We start from the raw sequence: 22,487 nt of genomic DNA, 5'->3' as shown, positions 1-22,487 counted from the left end.
GGACTAGTCACTAGACCAGCCCTGACCCATTGGTCTAACTTGCTCTTAATCTGCAATGATGGAGATTCCACAACCTCCCCAGGCAATTTATTCCAGTGCTTAACCACCCTGACAATTAGGAAGTTTTTCCTAATGTCCAACCTCAACACCACTTGCTGGAATTTCAGCCCCCTGCTGCTTGCTCTAGCTTTAGAGGTTAAGAACAATTTTTCTCCCTCCTTGTAACAACCCTTTATGTAGTTGAAAAGGTATGTTCCCCTCTCAGGCTTTGCTTCTGCTGACTAAACCAACCAACATGTTTCAATCTTCCCTCCTAGGTCATGTTTTCTAAACCTTTAATCATTTTTGTTGCTCTTCCCTGGACTTCCTTCAATTTGTCCACATCTTTCCTGAAATGTGGCACCCAAAACTGGACACAATACTCCAGTTGAGGCCTGATCAGTGCAGAGTAGAGCAGAATTACTTCTCATGTCTTACAATATGCTTCCCAATACATCCCAGAATGTTTGCTTTTTTTGCAACAGCATTACTGTTGACTCTCATTTAGTCTGTGATCCACTACGATCCCCACATCCCTTCCTGCAGTGCTCCTTCCTAGGCAGTCATCTCCCATTTTGTATGTGTGCAATTGATTGTTCTTTAAGTATTTAAGTCTTTGCATTTGTGCTTATTGAATTTCATCCTATTTACTTCAGACTGTTTGCCCAGATCATTTTGAATTTTAATCCTGGCCTCCAAACCACTTGCAACCCCTCCCAGCTTGGTATTGTCCACAAACTCTCTGTGCCATTATCTAACTCCTGGATGAAGATATTGAGCAGAACCAGACCCCACTCGATACGCCCTTCCAGCTTGACTGCGAACCACTGAGAAGTACTCTCTGGGAAGGCGAGTTCTGCCCTGGTAGCTTCTAGATCTCAGCAAGGGTGAGGCCTGGGCTCAGGCCTAGGATTTAAAGACACAAACTCCTCCACTCCCAATTCTGCTTTGACACAGGCTACTTCTCAGCCACATAGGGACAATACCTACCTCACAGGAGCATTCAGAGGGTTGGTTGCAAGAGACTGTGAAGGTAGAAATGTTATTAATGCAATAGCCCTGAAAGATTTTTTAAAAGGATATTTATTAGCAGCTGCAGATACTAGCATGCAAGACAGGGGGGTGGAGCATCAGGACTCAGCCTGCTAAGGTTCAAAATGGAAGCAACTTTAAACAATGCAGAATTGTTTCTAATCTTGCAACACTAGCTGCTGTCCTAAATGCGCAGTGGATGCTAGTAGCATACTTAAAAGGGTGATACCAGGAGGGTTGGGGCCAATCTGGACAGGCACTGGGGATCTCAGATTAGGTTTTCAACCCAAGTGGGAAACCAGACTTTGGGATATAGGAAGCGGCTTTCCGAGCTCTCTTTGAGTAACACACTGTAGCCCTACTCTTGAGAGCTGGGTGCTTAGAGCCTTGGATAGAAAGTGCTGTAAGGCATGTAAAGTCCCTCAGTAAGAACCTACCCCGTCTCCCTCAAGACAGCAACGCCGGGTCCATTGCTGTGAAGCGACTGAGCTGAACGCTGCACCCTTGGCCAGGGTAGAGACCGAGCCAACACAGATGGCAAACACCAGAGGGAAAGGAGAGGCTAAGGGACAAAGCATGTGATTTGGACAGAGGGTTTTTTTTATTGGATTTTTTTTAAAAAAAAAAGATAACAGCAAAACACTGACAAGGTCCATAAATACAGGCAAGTACATCTCTTGGTCAGCCCTTTGCCCTCCCAGCACAGCTTCACCCCCCGGGATCTTGGCACGGGGAAAGAAGGGGTGACCACCAATTACTGCATGCATAGCAGACTCCCACACGAAACACATGAACAGGACTGGGGCGCACCGACAATGTCAGGCAAACACAGAGGCTGGCCAAACGCTCCCCCCGCTGGAAAGAGGGCACTGGTTCATTCCTCAACACCAAAGAAAGAAACTGCATTTACACAGCAGACTTTTCCCCCGTTCATCCCCTACAGCTAGGGGAACTTCACACTGGACTCTGCACCCATCCCGAATAGCACGAGAACGTGGCCCTTGGGTCTCCTAGTGTCTAGAACTGGCTGCCGATGGCTTTTGATCACGGGGAAGGGGGGAGACAATGAAGTGGAGGATTAAAAAGCATCAGATTTGATACAAATAAAAAAAAATCACAGCAACAGTTCCCTCTTCACCCACGAGGCTCAGTCCCCATGTTAAAGTGGCAATAAATGGAGACGAGCCAGAGAGAGGGAGCATGCAGTGGAGTTAGTGTTGTGTGATGAGAACAAGACATTTCACAGCAACAGCTCTATGGCCAGCACGCGCTGTAAACATGGGGGGAGGAGCACGACTCCTGCATCCTGCGTTGTTCTAGGCTTGGAATATCGGACACAGGACAGACGAGCGTTTGGTTGTGTGTAGCAATCCCCTCACAGCTGAGCCCGTGTTGGCCCAGCGCTCTCCAGTGCTCTGTTACTCGACTGTTTCTGCCCAGAGACGCAAGCAGAGGCAGAGCCTGCTTGGAGCAGGGCGGTAACTGCTAGTCGGCCTGGCACCAAGGGAACCACCTACAGGATTTGAAGCTGCACACTTGGAATCTAAAGCGATATCGACATGACAGCATCTCTCGTTCTTTCCCCAGGAGACCTCCCTCCAGAGGAGCTGTAACATAGGCTCACAGCAGGGCTCTTTGGCATACGGTCACTCTAGGAGTAGGACTTGGGTTATTTGAGTTACACAGGAGACCGAACCCTGCGGTCATTACTCATGGCTTTTTCCCAGAGGAAAAGCCAAGTGAGGACTTCAACCCGAGCCCTGTTTTACACTTCAGAGGTGCTGAGCCCCAACGCTCACTCAAGCTGTTAGCTGGGGGAACTCTGCATCACTCGGGGGACAGGGGGGGAATGGGCTACAACACTTACAACCCTGTTTCTTTAAGCAATGGCAAAGCCCAGGAGTTAGGGGGTTATTCGCCCCTAACATGTAGAAACAGCACCAAGCAACGGAAGTTTCCCGGAGACTGAATTAGCGAGTATCTGCCTCAGCTGGCCTAGCAGCAGTACTGACCTCCTGAAACAAAGCAAACTGGGAAACTCGCCCACCTCCCTGGGAAGGAAGAGCAAGAGCAGTGCTTGGAACTTGTTCTTTACAGAGCTGCGGCAGGAACGTATCCTCCCCTGGTACAATGCCACTAACCCTTTATCAGGCTCCGTAGAACTCCCCCGCAACAGGCCCTGCTCCAGCTGTTCACAGGGTTTGGTACCAGGCTGTTTTCTAAGGTGACAAAGTTCATATTGCTTAGAGACAATGACGGCTTTTATTACTCAAATCCTCCAGATAAACCAGAAAGGCTGAAAACAAGCAGGAGCTCACAGGGGACCCGCGAGTCTTTAAAGAGGCACAATCGAAAAAGCAAAACAGTCGTCAAGAGTCTGTGTTTGTCCCAGAACAGGGTCACCTGTTTCAGGCAGCACAGTGAAGCTGTCAATTACCACAGGGGAACCGAACCCTGGACAGTGGAAATGCCAGGCAAGAACTACTGACCTGTGACTCTAAAACACAAGACCTCTGGTTAAGCCTGCGCAGGCACCCTTTACAGACCCAGCTGGTTGGTAAAGCTTTGCTGTTCGCTTTTAAACGCTTAGGCCAATACACAAAACTGCTCCAAACATCTCACCCATCAGGGCTGCAAATGAGGCGTGGAATCTGGGAAGAGATCCCGTTCTGCTGTTACAGGAGCAGGGAAAGGAGGTTTTCTCCTGACAATCAGCAGGACCAAGCAAAGGAAGTTAGCAGCAATAGGAGGGAGAGGAAAATGTAGCTGAAACCGTTTGATATAAAATAGTGTTTCAACCACAATTATTTTACTATGCGGGAAAAAATGTTTCTCTGCAGTATGCAGCTAGTTTTGCAGTACTTCAAGTCCTCTTATTCGGCAGATTAAATGGCTCGTCTTAACCCCGTCCCTTCACCTACCAGCACTATTTTGATGTTTGGAAACCCACCCAGCAATACTGGGTATTTCTAGTCACATTTCACAGCTCACGGGAAAGTACAGTGCTAATAAAGGATACGGTTCTCCCATTTCAGCAACTCAGAGGAGACTCCTCTTCTCAAGTGGAGAATCGCCGTTGCTTCACTTTATTTTGAGGAAGCGGAAGGAGATGCAGGGAGACCATCAAAGCATTAACAGATCAGACTATCAGTCTGCGATGGAGAGGATGAAATGGGCTCAATCCTTGATGTTCTTCGCACGATCCAACTCCCACAGAAGTCACTGGGAGAGGAGGATCCTCAGCTGTAGCCCCAGGAGCTAGTGTAGAAGAGGTAAGTGAACATGACCCCAAGTTTCAAGGTGCAGTAAGGACCTATGTTCTAGCTTCACCAAAACGCTACATACCACGCACCATCTGGTCGCATTGACCATATTGCACTTAGAGATCTGCAGTAAAAGAAAGAATCTGCAGTAGTGAAAGTCGATTACAAAGACTGCAAGAGGCAGGGGTAGATTTGTGTTGCTTCCAGTGCCGTTGTAAGTCAGGAACGGCATCGGCAAGGCACATCACAAACATTCTTAGGAAGGCCAACGTAAAGCAGAGCCCACAAGGCAGCTGACAAGAGCATCTAGAGCAGGAGTGTGCGTGTATCTAGATCCACTACATCCCTCTTCACGCTGCCTTCGGGATTGCTGGAGGAATGGAAGAGCGCTCAGGCAAAGCAGCACCGGGGACTCGGGAAGAAAGAGCCAGCACTTGTGCTACGTAGCCACTCGAACACGATGCTCTTGGTCAAACGGGAGACCCCAAGGCTTGGTGTAAACGTGAGATCTTTGCAAGAGAAGACGGGAGCCACCAGAATAAGGCCAAAGGGAAAGTCTCAGGTGGACGGAAGCTGAATGGAAGCATTGAGTCAGGCCTCCAGAAGCTTTCGGGAAGGGGGTTAGGAGAATAGTTTCAAACGTCTTGGTGAGCTCTCTCACACGGCAGCCTCGGTCACTGAAAAGGGACTGGGAGCTCAGGAACTGAGGGCTCACTAGCTCGACATCTTAGGCAATATTACTACAAAACAGCCGCCTGCCCATAGAACCTGTACAGCTAGATACCGATGAGCTTATCTGGCTATTGGTCCCCGACATCCAGCTCCATCGGGAGCTCTCCGTTCAGACAGCAGCATGCAGCAATGCCAGTGGGTGAAAGCGTCATCTGCTGTCGCTCAGACTAGTACTCAGAGACAGGCCAGAAAGTGAAGTGAAATGCCGTTGCATGCATGCCCTGGACAAACACGTTCTGCCCATGGGGATCATCCTCTGAAGACTGATGAGACTAGCCAACAAACCTGGGAGACCGTGAGGCCAATATGCTGGCCATCAAGTGACGCTAGCAGCATCCCCCCTGGGTATAAGGAGAAACCACATGGGGGTCTTAAGCAAGTCTCTGATATTATCAGCCATCCTGCAGGCTCAGAAGACATCTAGCTTCTCCTTGCAGCTGATAGAATCCTGCTAAACTGCACTGAAGGGGGCTGAGACAGCACGGTTAATAGCATTGAAAGCACAGAGCAAACGAACAGGGTTTGAATTACAAGGCACTGAAAGACATTTACATTTGAAATGCTACCACATCCCTTATTTCGCTGAGCCCATGAAAGGAAGAAGCTAAATTATGGTAAAACACTGACCCAAAATGACGGGGCAGGGGAATCTGCAAAGGAAACTTGGGGCACCTTACCACACAAAAGATATTAGGTAGTTACTGAGCAGCAGAGCTGGGAGAACAAAGTAGCTGCAGGGACTCATCAGCCTTCAGATCCATCCTGTGGGGTTTGCTATTGGGATTTATTTAACTACCGCAGCCTCTTAAAAGAAAAGCAGAAGCTCTCAAATTGGCTTTAGACATTGGAGGGGGAAGAGTCATTTGGAAAAACTACTAAAAAAGGCACTTAACAAAAATGGTCTTAGAAATACAATTGTTATGTTCAAACCCAATGCCTCAGCCTAGTTCAGCTGCTCCACGTTTGACGGCCAGTTAGGTACATGCTCTAGAGCTGGGTTCACAGTGACAAGGAGCACGAAGAGAAAGACGCCCAGGAAATCGACCTCTCTTCCTTTCCCGCTTTTGCAGAAAGGTGCACCGCATTCACAGCAACGCAAGAGACAAGCTATTCCTCCCCCCACGTTTTTAAAACAACATTGTGGAAAAAATGAGCTGTTCATTTTGCAGCTCCCCAGAAGCAACTGTCCACAGAAGTTAAAAAAAAAAAAAGAGCCCCACACAAAAGGAATAAAACAAAGCACTGGACAGACAGCTCAGAGAAAATTCCAATGCCAGAGAGAAAAAAAACGATCAGGCTACCAAGTTATGCTTGGGTAACGAATGTTGAGTTGGCACAGATGGACTAGCCCCTGAATAGAGAGGACATGACATACTTAAGGGTAAAGACAGCTTTAAAATCAATACAGTAAGTTTCCTCAGTTAGCTTTTTCAGAGTGCAACATGGGAAGATTCAGCAGAACACACTGCCCCTTCCCACCACCTGTTCAGAGAAAACTACACAGTAGTCTGTAAGCGGCGATTTTTCACCACCCTTCCAGGCAGACGTTTCAATATGAAAAGGTGAGGAACAATTACACTGTTGCTTAAAACCACTACACCCTGCACCGAAATTTTAAACTGTGCAGGCCGTCTTCGTTTGCTGCTCCCACGTGCCAGCCATCTCCCAGAACGCAAAGACGATGATCACATGCCCACAACACACATGCAAGTCTTCAGGCAGTGAATGCTATACAGCGGCAGAGCCAGTCTGGGCATTCAGAGGACGGATGCTGCCGTGAGCAAATGGGAATTGGACTGTTCATTCAGCATGTGGTTGAATTGCTGCCGTTAGCGGCTCCTACTCAGTTAAATGCATCTTTAGAAACAATAAGTTAAACATCATGTGTAAGCAGGAGCTGTCACAATTTCTAAGCCCCTTCCCTGCATTCATTAGGCTGCAGGCATGTGCTAACAGCAGGGTGGTGGCTGTACGTTCTGAACGAGTTCTGAACAGCATCTTCGTTCCCGATGTATTTAGAGAGATCCATAAATAAAAAGCTGATTTCCGTAAACGCCAGATGAACATTCACAGAAAGGCATCCGATGTATTTGCTGAGTAAGGCGCTGAGAGCAGGGTCCTCCTGTCTCCTTAGCAGCGGCATCCATAAAGGGTTGGGGGGAGGGGTCTCTTTAGTGTTTCTAGGGCAGAGTGAGAACAGCGAAGAGCTCTCATTTCAATCGCTCAATGAGTCCCTGTGTGAGGCCAAGGTGCAAAAGCTGCGATCTGGAAAGAGTTGCTAGATGAGGGAAGAATCCCAACAGCTTCTCCCATGACAGTTCCAGGAGGGTGGGGACTACTAGCCACATCTTAAATAAGGAGCCAGTCCGTTTGTTTTCGTGGATGTTGACCACCCCTCCGTGGACGTACATGCAGCCAGCCTGGTGGAAACAGGACAAGAGGGAAGTTACTCATGTTCACACACAGATCTAAGCTCACCACGTGTGGGGCAACACTTCTGAAGCGCGTGTGCTTCTCAGAAGAACCCTGCCATCCACATCTGGAGAGAACCAAGCATTTGGACAAGCAGCAATGGGCTTACTCTGCAGCAAGGGAGATTTAGGAAAAACTTGTTAACGATCAGGTTAGTTAAGCACTGGAGGTTGTGGGATCCCCATCACTGGAGGTTTTTAAGAACAGGTTGGACAAACACTTGTCAGGGATGGTCCTGCCTCAGTGTGAGAAGATGGACTAGCTGACCTCTCGCGGGCTGCTCCAGCCCTACATTTCTATTTGATCTTTAGAACCAAGGAGTCATTCTGATTTCAAGGAAAGTTATAATGTGCTGTGCTACTGATGAGCCAGCAGAGGGAGCACAACGTATACCCTGTTCCAGGGATGGGATGGACACCAACGTTGCTGATCTAGAAAAACGATGTAATTTTGAGGGCCATTAGAAGAGACAGCTTGCTGGATTACGTATGGGGGAGCCTATTCCTGCAACCATTATTCCCCGATGTCCCACTAAAGTCACTCAGATTTATGTCTAAGGGATGAATGACTAGGACAAAGGTAAAGCTTAGAGAGACAAGGTGGGTGAGGTACTATCTTTTATTGGACCAACCTCTATTGGTGAAAGCTAGAAAGGTAAAGCCTGTAGAGAATCTTACAAATACAATAACATGTATTAATACCACCAGAAGTCCTGAGAGTGTCCCTTTAAGACTGTGTCACAGTCAGGGCTTTGGAGCAGAGCCTGGAGCTGGAGCACGGACCACTAGGTTTTTGCTCGGAGCTGGAGCGGAGCAATTCAAAAATCTGATTGCTCCAAATCCCTGGTCACAGGGAGTCATGTAAAGATACCAAATCATCCTTATGCAATAGCTAGTTAGGAACAGCTCCTACAGCTGATCCAGGATTTCTAATTCCTGGATTGCCCAGCAGGTTTGGCGGCTGCGTTCTGATGCTTGCCCACTTAATGCCGTGAATGTCCCCTCAAGACACCTGCTCACCTTCAACTCCCTGCAATCCCTCAGTGGGGCAAGCCCACAGCAGTGGGTTGGTTTTTATAGACTAGGCGACTGATGTTCAGAGACTTTGGGCTAACGCAGTCTGAAGACTAGAACAGCATCGCTGCTTTCTGGAAGCACGGCATGCTGTGTGCCGTGGCAGCCAGAGACCACCCCACTGGGTATACAGTCAGAATGACAGGGAATTCCTGTTCAAAAGGCAGGAATTTATCTCTGGCCTTACTCTCTCCTGTATGCTGGATTTTGTTTAAGCCCACTGAATATGTTCCTCTTTACTGATGCCAGTGGCTCCCTGCATTGTAAAGCTAGAATCCTGGCTGTGGACCGACTTGATTGCAATCTAGAAGTACCTACATGGGAAATGCACATTTGATACCGGGTTCTTCAGTCCAGCAGAGAAAGACATAACATGAGCCAATGGCTGGAAGACGAAGCTAGACAAATGCAGAGTGGAAATAAAGGTGTGTGTTTTTAACAGTGAGGGTAACTAACCATTGGAACCAGTTACCAGGGGTTGTGGTGGATTCTCTATCATTGGCTATTTTTAAATCAAAACGGGCCATTTTTCTAAAAGCTCCGCTCTAGGAATTCTATTGGGAACGTTCTCTGGCCTGCATTATACAGGAAGTCAGATGAGATGATCACGATGGTCCCTTCTGGCCTTGGAATCTATATTCCAGACCCACACAAGTGTCCGAATAGGTAAGTGCATGAAATAAGCTACATCTAACAAGGCACACAGGGAAGAGAGAGACTACAGCCACTTACTGGTGTGACAGCAGCACAGTGAAAATAAACTGGTTCAGGCATGACAGCTGGGAGTTTCACCCACTGGAAAGTTTGAAGATTCAGCTTCCAGACGTCTCCCAATATCACTTCTCCGTTATATCCCCCACAGACAAACACATCTATAGAAAAGGGACAACCACCGCACAATGCTTAGAGACCAATCTAGCATGATGATCGGCCATGGCCAATCCATTTAAGAGTTACAGTACACACAGTAACTGGTTCTCTAGAAAGAACGACCACTTTACAATCAATGTGAGCAATAAAGAGCTTCTCAGAACAATCGCAGTAGAGACCAGAGGTAACAGATCATGTGGACACCTCCCCTCCCATTCACTTATCCACATACCATCTCCCAGCCCACATGTGCCCCCAACAGCCAGATGGCAATTACAGCAGTTGCTTACGTGGTGAGGTACAAGATAGAATTGCCGCTGCCTGCGAATGGAGGGCAGCACCCATGCTCAAGGGTTGCTGCTTTAAAAAAAAGTCTTAAAATCAATCTGAGGGTACGTCCATACTACCCGCCGGGTCGGCGGGTAGCAATCGACTTCTCGGAGTTCGATATATCGCGTCTCATCTAGACGCGATATATCGAACTCCGAACGCACTCCTGTCGACTCCGGAACTCCACCACCGCGAACGGCGGTGTCGGGGTCGACGGGGGAGCCGCGGACTTCGATCCCGCGCCGTGAGGACGGGTAAGTAGTTCGAACTAAGGTAGTTCGACTTCAGCTACGCTATTCGCGTAGCTGAAGTTGCGTACCTTAGTTCGACACCCCCCCGCCCCTAGTGTAGACCAGGCCTGAGATTAGGTTAATTGTGTGGTTTGATTAGGCTCCCATTTCTTTTAACATGTAAGCCTCAGTTGAAAGATTTGGAAGTCAAGGGTCACTATTTTAACTTTAATTTCTTCAGAAGCTGCACGCGAGTCATTACTTAACCAGCTTGCGTGGCTGCTGAACTAGGAGTGCAGAAGTGTTACGTGGACTGCTGGGGCTATAGAGAGGATCTAAACGTTGTCAGAGGCAATTCACAAGGCTGTAGGCCAACGCTCATCACGGAGCAAGTCCGTATGGATTTTCTACGCTTGCCCTCCGCCCCCACCAAGGCTACCTTGCAAACTCTGTAATGGAGCTAAGATAGATTTGTAGCGAGATCACCTGGAGGGGGTGGGGAGAAGAGAGCAGAAACGTCCACCACCACAGGCCAAGAAAGCTCAATGCGTTTTCTTTGCAAGCTTATAAAATGGCCTCTTATTTGTTACTGCATGAGCGGTTCCAGGTTCAACTCTGCTACTGTCTGTTAATCTAATCCGTACACCGCACACAGCTTTACAGGCCATCATGAAAAGGCCCCTGTGCCTGATGCACCCCAAAATGATTCTACCGCTACAGGATTCCATTTCAGAGTTCTGACTCTGGCTCTTTTCTTGGGGCAGAGAGGTTAATGACAGATGGGAGGAAGGAGTCTCATTTGTAAGCATGGATCTTGTTATCGGCTATGTTGTAAAGTGCTGTATATATTCAAGGCTACCGTACGTGTTGCTCTATATCAAGGCTGTAATACATTCAAAGACGAATCACCACCTAAGGATAGGTCTACACTATCGGCCAGATCCAGCGGGGGTTGATTTATCGCGTTTAGTCTAGACACGATAAATTGATCCCTGAGCGCTCTCCCGTCGACTCCTGTACTCCGCGATAGGCGCAAGCAGAGTTGATGGGGGAGCGGCAGCAATCGACTCACCGCAATGAGGACACCACGTAAGTCGATGTAAGTACGTCGACTTCAGCTACATTATTCATGTAGCTGAAGTTGCTTAACTTAGATCGACCCCCCCGCACCCCAGTGTAGACCAGGCCTAAGATGGTAATTTATATGCTGCAATATAGCTCTGGACTCTTCAGAATCATATTCCTAATAAATTAAGTATGTTATATTCCAGAAATTAAATGACCGGAAGTAGTAAGAGACACTCCTTAAGCTGCATCCAACTGGCTCCACTGAGCACAAGATGTTCGTTACTATGTGTAGTATCGCCTCCTGCTGGTGGCACTTCACTGCCATTGAAAGTTAAGGTTTTTGATAATCTGTAGTCTCTGGTGCTGATCCCAGGAGGTGCTGTGTCCTCAACCCCACAGAAGATGGTAAGTACCTTGCTGGACTGGGTGCTGTATTACATACACACACAGATCTGAATGTTGCTTTTCTTTGGGTCTCCTGTAGGATCTGAGACAGCATTTCCCATATTACAGAGACCAGGACATCCCATTTCTTACCACTGCTGGGGCAAGTTCTCTGAGTGTACATGAGGCATTGAAACAGATCAATTGCTGTTCTTACCATTTTTTATTTGTACACAACTGTGGCATCTTCTGGCTGCTGGGAAACCTGCAAAGAGAGCATGGTCATGAATACCAAACGGAGAAATCTAAATGCCACGGAACAGCTCAGCACTGGGTCATACAGATATAAGCCAGTTCTTTCACCTGGGGGAGAAAAAACAAAATTGATTCCCCCCCCCTCCTTTTAAAACGCCCACCACATGGCTGTCACTTTCATGAATTCCAAATTCACCACTTTTCAGGTTTCAGCAATAGCTACTCTCCCTCCCCTACAAGGGCCAACATGGTTAATGTGAGTCTAATCCACTTTCCAGGGGCAGAGGAGAAGATCTCACAGCCCCCCACCTCCAGCTGTGATCTCTGGATTGGTATAAGACGACAGGAGTCAGGGATCTGTAAGCTGGGATCATCCCTACTGCTAAATGGGCCGGGAGACTCTGGAAGTTGGGCAGGGGTGTGTGTGTGTGACTTTTTTGGGAGGAGCAGGGAAAATAACAAGCCAGTCTGGCTCTGGCTCTGGCTCCAGAGAGGGGTTGACCATACAACTCTACCAGTTTACGACAAGGTTAAAACTGCTAAAAAGACTTCAGAACGCTTCGTTCCAGCTGCTGGAGTAATGAAGTGAGCGGAGTTAGGTACAGCAGACCTGTTCATACATGGCAGCGTTACAAAAGGCTTTGAACTTCTGAGTGTCATCTGCTCCTAGGAGGCAATCTTCCCTGCTATCCCATTTACATAAAAGAGTAAGAAGTCTGCAGTCCCAAACTTACCTATTTTCTCATGAGGTCTCGTTGCAATTTCTTCCCAGGTGTTTGTTTCAAGGTTGTATGCATGGATCTTAAGAAGGACAAAGGTGACACGTTAGCTCATATGGTGCTGTCAGGAAAAAATTAATAGGGAGAGGCAGCTACCAGCACGAGACCCAATCCTGGTCTGGTGCTGAGCCCCTTCAGTCCCATTGCTGTCAGAAAGAATTGAGGGTACGCAACATGTTAGAGCATCAGGAAACTATCTTCAACTGCCATACGCAGTGCCAAGAATGGTCTCTCTTTGCCAGCCACTATAAATAACTTTTACCCTGGTTTTGACACAAAGAGGTATCACAAAACAGTGCCCACAATAAAATCCAGGCAGAAAAGCATCATCACAACACACAAGTTTGACAATCTGTAATAGTTACATCTAGTCTGGAAAAAAAAGAGTCCCATGGTTGAAGGAAAGACACACCCAGTTTAACTATATCAGTCCTACATTTCTCTTGTTTAAGAACATAATTTCCCCTTCTCTCCGCTCCCAGCAGTAGTTAGTTGCATCAAGATATACTTATCTAGGAAGAAAGATACGAAGCACAAAGAACAGGGAGATGAGGACAAATCATTTGAACTGTGACAAATATGAAGTTTTTTGAAAATGTAGCATCATTTAAAGTCCTCACCCTGGCCATTACGCGTCTTGGCATCTAAAACCTATTTCCTCCACAAAAAGAAGACGTGAAAAAGTATTTGCCATTAGAAATTGAGCACAAGTCGGGGGCGGAGGGGAGGAGGAGTATAGGAGACAGTCAGTCAGACACACACCTGACCCCCAATATCATTCAATTCCTTTTAATGCTTCCCATCAATGCCTCCTTAGTTTGGCACATATGGTACATCTGGAAAGTTGCTCTAGCAGAACATCGTTTTCCTTTAAACCATGTCAAGAAATTGATCCTTATCAACAGAACTACAAGTTACTTTGGGAAACTGTTGTGGTTGTTGAGAATCTACCAAATGACTTCTTAATTTGGGATTCACCACAACAAATTGGTAGTAAACTCATTCCTTCACAAGTCAATATTTTAATTACGCAAACATTTATACTCCTGAGGGAATTTGCCACAAAAAAGAGAAAGAAAAATTCTGCAAATTTTATCTGTCAATAAATAAATGTGGAGGCTCCAGCATGGCAGTGGGGAGCACAAGCGACCGGCTGCACAGAGGTGGGAGATCACCCTGCAGTTCCATGGACTCAGCAGCGAGGCTGCACCCGACCCTGACACAGCGCAAGTGCTGGGTCTGTCCCAGAGGTCCATGTCCAGCACCAGGGCATCCCCTGCAGTGATTTACCTCTCTGTGGGCTGCTCCAGGTGCCCGAAACAATGCGCTTGTGCTGCTGGGGAAGGGCGTGTGATTGCTCCTGTGGCTTCCCCATCAGAAAGTCATTTTTCCACAGGGAAACAAAGAAATCTGTGCAGGACAGAAATTCTGCATGTGCATAGTTGCTCTGAATTTCCCCAGGAGTACATTTATAACAGGTTCTTCTCCCTTCTTCTGGTAATCTCAATTCTTATCACCTTCCCTAGTGTCAAACTAGGATGGCACACTGGGGATGAAGAGAAAGTGCTGACTGTGCTCTGCTCTGTCTCAACCCCTCCACTGCCAAATGCCTAGGTCTTTTCATTTATTTATTCGATCTCTTTACCTTATCCAAGGAATAAGCAGTCCAGGAAGTTCCACCTCCCAAGATATAAATCCTCTGACCATCATGTGCAATTTCATGTCTGTACCTGAGGGTGCAAAGCCAGCATCACAAGAAGTTAATAACTCCCTTGCAGTCCAGAACTGAAAGCTATTCTAAACATGACTAGCTTGAGTGGCTTAGGCTGATACAGCCTAGCTCTGTTCTCCTAAAGCAGTCTCCAGTGGCAGGAGTTTTACTTGGGTGCTTTCACGAGCAACCCAGGCAGCAAACCCAAACCCTGAGAGAAGTAAGGTATTGTTGCAACTGTCCTGCATAAAACTAGCTTGATCATCTTCTGCTCTCTGACATCACATTACAGGATCAGACGAGAGATGGGTCACATACAGCCTCCTTCCCTCCCCCACAATTCACCAACCAGCCAGCACAGAGCCCTGCAACTGTTCTAGTGTTGTGCAGTCCAGTTTTAGTATCAAGATTGAGGCATTTGCCACTTCCTTCACTGGGTCCATTCACCAGAAGTGCAAGTCTTCAGACACACACAACTATTGCTAATAAACACGTCCATTAGCTCTTTCAATTTTTCCCACTTCAGACAAGTTACAGTGTGTTCCCTAGTCAAAGCCCTCTTGAGATAATGCATTTGCCATTCGAGCAGAGAGTCGTTTTTCATATCAAGTCTATCATAAATTTCTTTTCAAAATACGCATCTTGGACCAAACGAAAGCTCGCAGGGAATGTAAAAACGTCAGCGGCTCACCTCTCCTCTGGCATGTCACAGTGCATGTTGTTTGGTTTCAGTTGTATCCATTCCCTAGTGTTAAGGTCTAATTTATGTAGATCTGTGCTATAAATGTAACCAGTCGTTCCTCCAAAAACATACAGGGATCCGTTAATGATAGCCATAGCCTAGAGGATAAGGAAAGAAAGAAGGCAGGCCTGTTAGATGTGAAGTGTTAGTTCAGTGAGTGAAGGAAGGTGAGATGTCCTGTTCTTCATGACCCACGTATACGCTACAAAACTGGCCCTTTATCACCTACAAAAGCACATTTCCAGACGGGATGCAGCAGAGGAGGGGAAGAGGCAGCCAGGAGCTGCTCGCCAAGGCTTAATGGAGTCATTGTAGCTGTGGACAGGTAGCTACTTCCCATAAAATGGGGCTAGGAGAAAAAGCAGGTGGGGAAATGAGTGCCCCTTTGTGGAGAAAGAGCCACATCAAAGCCCATCAAGCCAGCAGGTCACTTGCTCAGTACTGGTCAGTCAATGCAGACCGGGGGCTAATGACATCGCTTGCATGAAGAGTCCCAACAAAGGGAAGGAGAGAAGCTGGTTTAGAACAAGGCTTTTCATTTCAGAGTAGCGCTAAGGCTCTCCAGACTGGGCCCTCAGCAGCAGTGTGAGCCCTACCCGGAGGCGCTTGCGTTTTAAACAGGCAACCCCTACTGCACTGGTTCTACCCCGAAGCGCATTGCAGGGCAAGGTTATCACATGCAGGCTTTACAGCAGGAGGGAGTTTGAAGGGGATCTGGAAGCAGAGGGGCGTGTGGACGATAAAGGAGTTCTGGGCCTATGGAGCAGCACGGGAGAAGGCCAAGATGAGCGATGGGGAGCGTGAGCCAGGATTCCTGGCAGAGTGGTAAGAAATGGGAGCAGCGATGGAATATGAAGGGGAAGAAGAGCATCACAGATCCACAAGATTGGCGCTCCGGCCCCAACGGTCTCTAGGCAGAACCCCTTGAGTGTGCCAGAGCTCCAGGGTCTCACGCTCGCTCCAGAGCTTCCCTGCCTCCTTAGACTGGACATCGGGGCCGTCAGCAGCCCTGCTGCACAGCGGGAGCTCCGTTTAGTGAGTCCAACTGAGGCAGACTTGTACAATCGTAGGGAGCAAAGCACCTCCTCCAGCAGCATTTGCAGTGACACTAACCTGGCACTGTAACAGACGAGTTTATTAGTCAATGAGAACATGGCACAGGGAAGTCATTGGGTAGCACGGAGAAAAGCAAGTTCCAGCACAGTCCAATTGACCTCTCTGTCCCAGTTCAGGTGTGTGTCCCCAGAAGCCCTCAGCAGCCAAGCCTTCACCACCCCCTAGTGCCTTCCCAGTCCTTGCTCTGGAGCTGGGCAAACACTGCTTGGTTTCCTGCAGAGAGATGGGCCATCTAAGGTCGTTGGTTGCTAGGTATCAATGTCCTGATGACTTGATTTGCCAGTCTGCTCAGATACTCTATTGGAAGCCATTCCAACCTGTCTCTCTGAGCCTCGGCAGGGAGCAAACCACCCTTTCTACCCCCAGGTAACCCTGCAACACATAGCACACGCCAGCTTCAGAAAAAAATATTACAGAACATTCCCACTGTCACATCGAGAAGTTTAAATTTGATATGAGAGGCAAAATGAAGTATGTGGAAGGATTCAAAGAGGGAAAGCGACAGTCTGAATAGCAAGCAAGGCGCTCAGAGCTGCTGAGTTCTGAATGCACTAAAAAAAAAAACCAAAACCAAAAACAGACAGATCAGTGCACTAGGGGCTGTTTGAACGTTCCAGTCCAACCACAATTAACCTTGTGAATCTGTACTGGGCTGACCAGCAACCAGAATGGTGAGCGTTTTATCACAGACATACAATTAGCACATATCAGTGACAAGGACGAAAACCCTTTGCATGGCAAACGACACTTGCAAGATGGCAGACGAGGCAGCCTTTACAATTCCAGAGTGTTTTAAATGTCCATCCATTTACAGCGTTGGGCAAAGGTGCAGTCAAGAAGGAGGTAGCACAAATGATCTCAGGCAGTAGCAGAGATTTGGACACTTCTCTGGCACACAGGCAAAGCTGGGGATGGTGAATACACTTTATACATCCCTCACTTGGGGACAGTACCTAGATGCAAGCAGAGATGACATCTGCTATGTGTGTGCATATGGGGATAGGTTGTACTCATCTATACCAGGCTATTTAACCCAAGATTTATCACGAGTGGTAGCACAAGAGTGGTTTAAAAATAAGAATATTAGATGCGTTCTAGAAAGACTTTACTATCTGACATTGCAGTTTGTGAGCCTTAAATCTTCTGAAGTTCCCACACCACAGAAACTGACAAAAACCAGCCACAGAAGCTCCCTTCCATTGGTCGACTTTGATGCACTAACACTGCATCGGCCAATCCACTCCCATTAAAAACTTCTTTTAAAACTTCCAAGCATCGATTCCTATTGTTCTACCACCGACAAACCTCTGTTATACTTTTGATCTTTGACAAAGTGTAAGGGCTGGTCAGCACTGGGAACTTGCATTGGCATGGCTTTGTAGTTCAGGGGGTGGATTTTTCACACCTGAGAGATGTAACCATGCCAACCTAACCTCCGGTGTAGACAACGAGGTCGACGAAAGAATTCTTCTGTCCACCTCATACCATCTCCTCTTGGGGAGGTGGATTCCCTATGGCAACGGGAGAACCCCTCCTGTCGCTATAGTGAGCGTCTACCCTGAAGTGCTGAAACTGTGCTGCTGTAGTGTTCTAAGTGTAGACACACCCTTCAAAGGACAACAGTCCTGGCCACAAGCAGAGGGGACGGGGAAGGCACTAGACAAAGAACCACCGAATGTCCAATGAACAGGTAGCTTAGCACATGCATATCTTCTAAGCAAAATTGGGCACAGTTGCACCCCATTCATTTGGGGCACTAGAAGGCTACTTAATAAGGGCTGCCTTTTGCACCCTGGGTTTCCCTTGGTACCTGTCCATATATTCGATTGGGTTTCTTCCCTCGGCAGCTGAGCAGTGCCCATCGCTTGTACTTCACATTGCAGACGTGGACGTCGTTGCCGTTGCTCTCCCCAAATGGGATCCCAGTGCCGCCAAATACCAACAGATTGTTCCCGTGCAGCACAACTAGGAAAGAGGAGCACAGGTTTGGGTCACACGCCGTGCTGGGAGAACGGAAAGGGACTGCGCTATTATTGTCTCTGTTGAGAGGACGAAGAGCAAACATTTCAGGCATGTGTTTAGGGAAGGCAGAATGCTCTGCATTCAGTGCTCGTCACCTGCAGATCTTGAAGTGCGGCACAGGAGACAGGTAAGGAGGCTTGGTGACAGGGGCCTACAATTTCAAGGTAAGCTAGTGATTTGGGAGGTCAATTTTTGGATGCCTTAAGAGAGGGCTGATTTTCAGCAAGCGCTGGGCACCAGTCCTCTGGAAGTCAGGCCCCGTCAAGTTGTCTCAAGTTGGGCACCCAGAATCGCTCCTCATTTTAGATTTATGGCAGGCCCTTTGGGAAGCAGGTGGGTGAGATGAAAGAGAGCGACAGTAATAGTGACCTGCCCACAGACACACAGTAAGTCCATGGGAGAGTCAAAACAGAGCACAGCTCTCTCGTGCTCTAGTTACACCACGTTGTTTTTACACAGCTGGATCTGCACAGCACTAGGGCATTCCGCTAGAACAGATGTCACAGCCGGTAACTGAATTCCCGTACTCACGTGACATGGATGCTAGTTCTCTAGGCATGTAGCCCTCGGTGCTCATTTGATGCCATGCACCTGTCGCAAAGTTATATCGCCAAAGTTCCCTGAAGAGAGGGTAGTCTTCATTCTCTGGCCCGCCAGACTCATCGTAGTCCGGGTTATACCCTCCAAACACGTACAGGTTAGCGTTATCTGCTACACAACGATGGCCGCTCCTTGCTGGTGGGGCTCGGTGACCTGGAGCAGGAGGAAGTTATTTTTACTAAGCATAGACAGAGTGGAGAAAGCAGGGTCAGCAAGGTTTGGGGAGCCAAGGAAGGAAGGAGCTAGGTTTGCACGTTTTGGGGGAAATCAAAGGTGGACGCTGCAGTGGATGAAATTTCAGCTTCCAACTGGAACAGCTAGAGTTAAATGGCAATTTTTATTATTTTTTTGTTCGCGTGCACGTGCTAAGGAGTTGATATTTCCATTATGAGAAGATCCATCCCTCTGCAAAGGTCTTCTCTCAACACCTTGTCTCCAAGGGCCTGAATGTTACACCTCATCCTAGACTACCCTATTCGTCCAACCAGATCTTGCCTATTCAGATGCTCTGTTATACATTGGACATCCTCCATGATCTTTCAAATCCTTCCCCGGAGCTCTCTCTTTTTCAGGTTTCATTCCGGACACTGTCCCAAAGGTTTATATTAAAAATGCTGAGAGGGAACAGTGAACACGCCATGATTTAGCCTCAGTTCTTCCTTAATTCCTACACTACCCTTTATCGTTAGCTCCTGCGGGGCGGTGTCCAGATTGCAAGCTTTCAGGCAGGCACTTGTCACTTGTGTGTGACATGGGGACTGAGTTAAACAGTAGCTAATTAAACTTCAGCATAGTAACAATCTCCTGATAAAAACAGGAGTCCTTGTGGCACCTTAAAGACTAACAAATTTATTTTAGCATGAGCTTTCGTGAGCTACAGCTCACTTCTTCGGATGCACAGAATGGAACACACAGACAGGAGATATTTATACATACAGAGAACATGAAAAGGTGGAAGTATGCATACCAACAGGAAAAGTCTAATCAATTGAGATGAGCTATCATCAGCAGGAGGAAAAAAAAACTTTGATGATAGCTCTACCGAGGGAAACAGTAGGGGCGAAGGACCTCCATGACTTTAAGATTAAGCTAGATAAGTTTATGGAGGAGATGGTATAATAGGATAACGGGCTTAGTCAATAGGTCAATTAAGTGCCACACTGGTAAATAGTACAATGGGTCAATGATATGATATTCTTAACCTTTTTCCAGAGGGTATGGCTGGAGAGTCTTGCCCGCATGCTCGGGGTTCAGCTGACCGCCATATTTGGGGTCGGGAAGGAATTTTCCTCCAGGGCAGATTGGCAGTGGCCCTGGAGGTTTTTCGCCTTCCTCCGAAGCATGGGGCAGGGGTCGCTTGCTAAGGGAGTGGGTAGATCGGCTTATGTGGCCTGCATCTTGCAGGAGGTCAGACTAGATGATCATAATGGTCCCTTCTGATCTTGAATTCTATGATTCTATGATCTCAATTGATTAGACTTTTCCTGTTATGCATACTTCCACCTTTTCATGTTCTCTGTATGTATAAATATCTCCTGTCTGTGTGTTCCATTCTATGCATCCGAAGAAGTGAGCTGTAGCTCACGAAAGCTCATGCTAAAATAAATTTGTTAGTCTTTAAGGTGCCACAAGGACTCCTGGTCTTTTTGCGGATACAGACTAACACGGCTGCTACTCTGAAACCAATCTCCTGATAGACCAACACAAAGGCCTCAATGATACTGCCTGGAGCACAGCAGGGAACCCAAGAGAGAACACAGGCTACATGAGGGGAGGCAATTGACAGTAGCTCCATGAATGGAAGACCTTTGCATGCCTGCTGCTTCCCTAGAGCGTAAGGTAAAAAGGGCAGGCTGCGGGTCGAATCCAGGACGACCCCACATACTGAGGATCATGCTGGTGCCAAATAAAATTTGGATCCGCATGCTCTGCGTAGGCCTCATTCCTACTACTAGGCAGTAACAACTTTGCCACCATGGAGCAGAGCTGTCATTAACGCGGGTTCAGATACACTCTCCTGTGCTTCCTCCTTTGCCCTTGTGCACCACTCCACACTTACACAGAAGGGAACCCCAGCACAGGACAACACAGGAATCCCTCTCAGATTAGGGGCTAAAATGTGGGGGTGAGGGGGGGTAACGCCAAACGGAATAAGCTCGGTGGCAGAAACAGCAGCAGCAATTTTACATCTTCCTGATAAAGATCACAGGTTAAGACCTGGGACAGCCACATTCTTACTGGAGAGTGACACTTGAAATCGTCACTGCCCATGGACAAGCGATCAGAAAATAATGCTCAGCTTGTTTTAGTTCAATACACACGGAGAATCAGGTCCAGTCTTGCAGCTATGACCAGACAGGATGCTTCCTCTTCGAGACCTGAAGCCACAGACAATGTGGCTAAAATAGCCAGTTGTGCTTCTCTAACTCCACCGTTTTCCTGACACGCCCATTGGTAAGCATCACCGTCTGCTGCTTTTAAAACACCCCCAGAGCCACCCCTCTCTAGGAAAGCTAACAGCCGAAAGTCTCCCCACCCAGGAGCCCCTCTTCCAACATCATTCTGGATAAGCAAAGGGCTGTTACCCGGGGAAAGGACTTTTAATTGCATTTCTAACTCAGTGGACCAGTTTATTCCAGCAGTCAGATGTTCTGGAGCTGAACATACAAGACCCACACCCATATAAGAGCGAAGCCCCAGCTTGCTGACACTAGTATAGGCAGTGAAGATAGCATCACCTATAGCTCAGATTGCCTGACACTTTCCTTTATAAATAAGGAAAGCCAGGGTCTGATAACTTTACTTAATTTTAGCCATTCGAGTTGAAATTTCCCATGCCAGGTGTTTGCCTCTGGCTTTTCTATATGTAAGTTTCAGCTAGAACAGTTCAGCTCTTTCCAAAAAAGAGAGTAGGGGAAGTGTTCGGTCCTTTAAAAAAAAAAAAATTCTTCCAGCCATCGCTGAGAAGCTGTAGCACCTCCATGCTTTTGGCACAGGGAGATGACGTTTGGCAGGAGGGTCACCCTGGGGTCAAGCATGTGCCTTTTTCCGTGCCTGTGAGAATTTGCCCAAATCTGACCAAGTTAAACCGAAAAAACATCAGTTCACACATGCGGAGAGTCAAGCGTTTAGCAGCTAAATTCTTTACTCCATCTATAGGCTGAACTTTCCTAGCAGCTTCTAGGAAATTTTACAATTTGGGCCTTGATCTCTCCGTTTCCCACATGCAGAATGGGGACGCCACCATGGAATCTCTCAGGAGCGTCATGAAGATAACTTCATTCATGCTTATGAAAGACAAATACCACAGAAATGCCCAAGAGGAACTGACTAATTTTGTATTCAGTGCAGGTTTTGGATGGTGTGCAGTAACTGAGACCAGAGGCCTGATCCTGAATATGGAGAGTAAAGAGAACACACTGAATACCTGCCCATTTGCTGAATGAAGCAGGTGTCTGAAGGCACATGGACCAGTCCTCATGAGACCTGCACCTAGCGTGTTTCAAGTCTCAGTTTTCGACACAGGATACGTGGTCCCACACAAGGTGATTTAGCAAGAGTACAAAAGTGCTCTTGTTTTGAAGCTGCAATTCACAAAATTCCCCATTTTAGAAAGTCAGATCAGCAAGCAACATACGGCTATGGACCAAGCACACCTTTAAACACCTGTGCTTACACACACCCAAACCACAAGCACTCCTTAAGCAGCATTTGGAAAGTGCGGAATTTAGAAGAGGTTCCCATCACCCACACAGTGATCTGTGATCAG

General features: G+C 47.5%; 1 protein-coding gene across 1 annotated transcript in view; it reads right to left on the bottom strand.

Moving 5' to 3' along the window:
* Positions 1–1,632: 1,632 nt before the first annotated feature.
* Positions 1,633–22,487, bottom strand: part of KLHDC10 (kelch domain containing 10) — a 34,502-nt gene continuing 13,647 nt past the window's right edge. The window contains exons 3-10 of the mRNA XM_045030481.1: positions 18,650–18,871; positions 17,907–18,061; positions 14,930–15,078; positions 14,173–14,257; positions 12,483–12,549; positions 11,711–11,758; positions 9,344–9,483; positions 1,633–7,486 (exon numbers count right to left, since the gene is read on the bottom strand). Coding sequence (XP_044886416.1) covers positions 7,277–7,486; positions 9,344–9,483; positions 11,711–11,758; positions 12,483–12,549; positions 14,173–14,257; positions 14,930–15,078; positions 17,907–18,061; positions 18,650–18,871 — 1,076 coding nt within the window. The 3' untranslated portion in view covers positions 1,633–7,276. The remainder of the gene's footprint in view (positions 7,487–9,343; positions 9,484–11,710; positions 11,759–12,482; positions 12,550–14,172; positions 14,258–14,929; positions 15,079–17,906; positions 18,062–18,649; positions 18,872–22,487) is intronic.

The sequence above is a fragment of the Mauremys mutica genome, chromosome 1 (genome assembly GCF_020497125.1).
Source record: "Mauremys mutica isolate MM-2020 ecotype Southern chromosome 1, ASM2049712v1, whole genome shotgun sequence".
Taxonomy (NCBI): Eukaryota; Metazoa; Chordata; order Testudines; family Geoemydidae; genus Mauremys; species Mauremys mutica.
Note: the sequence above shows the minus strand (reverse complement) of the source record. Positions and strands in the feature narration are given on the sequence as shown.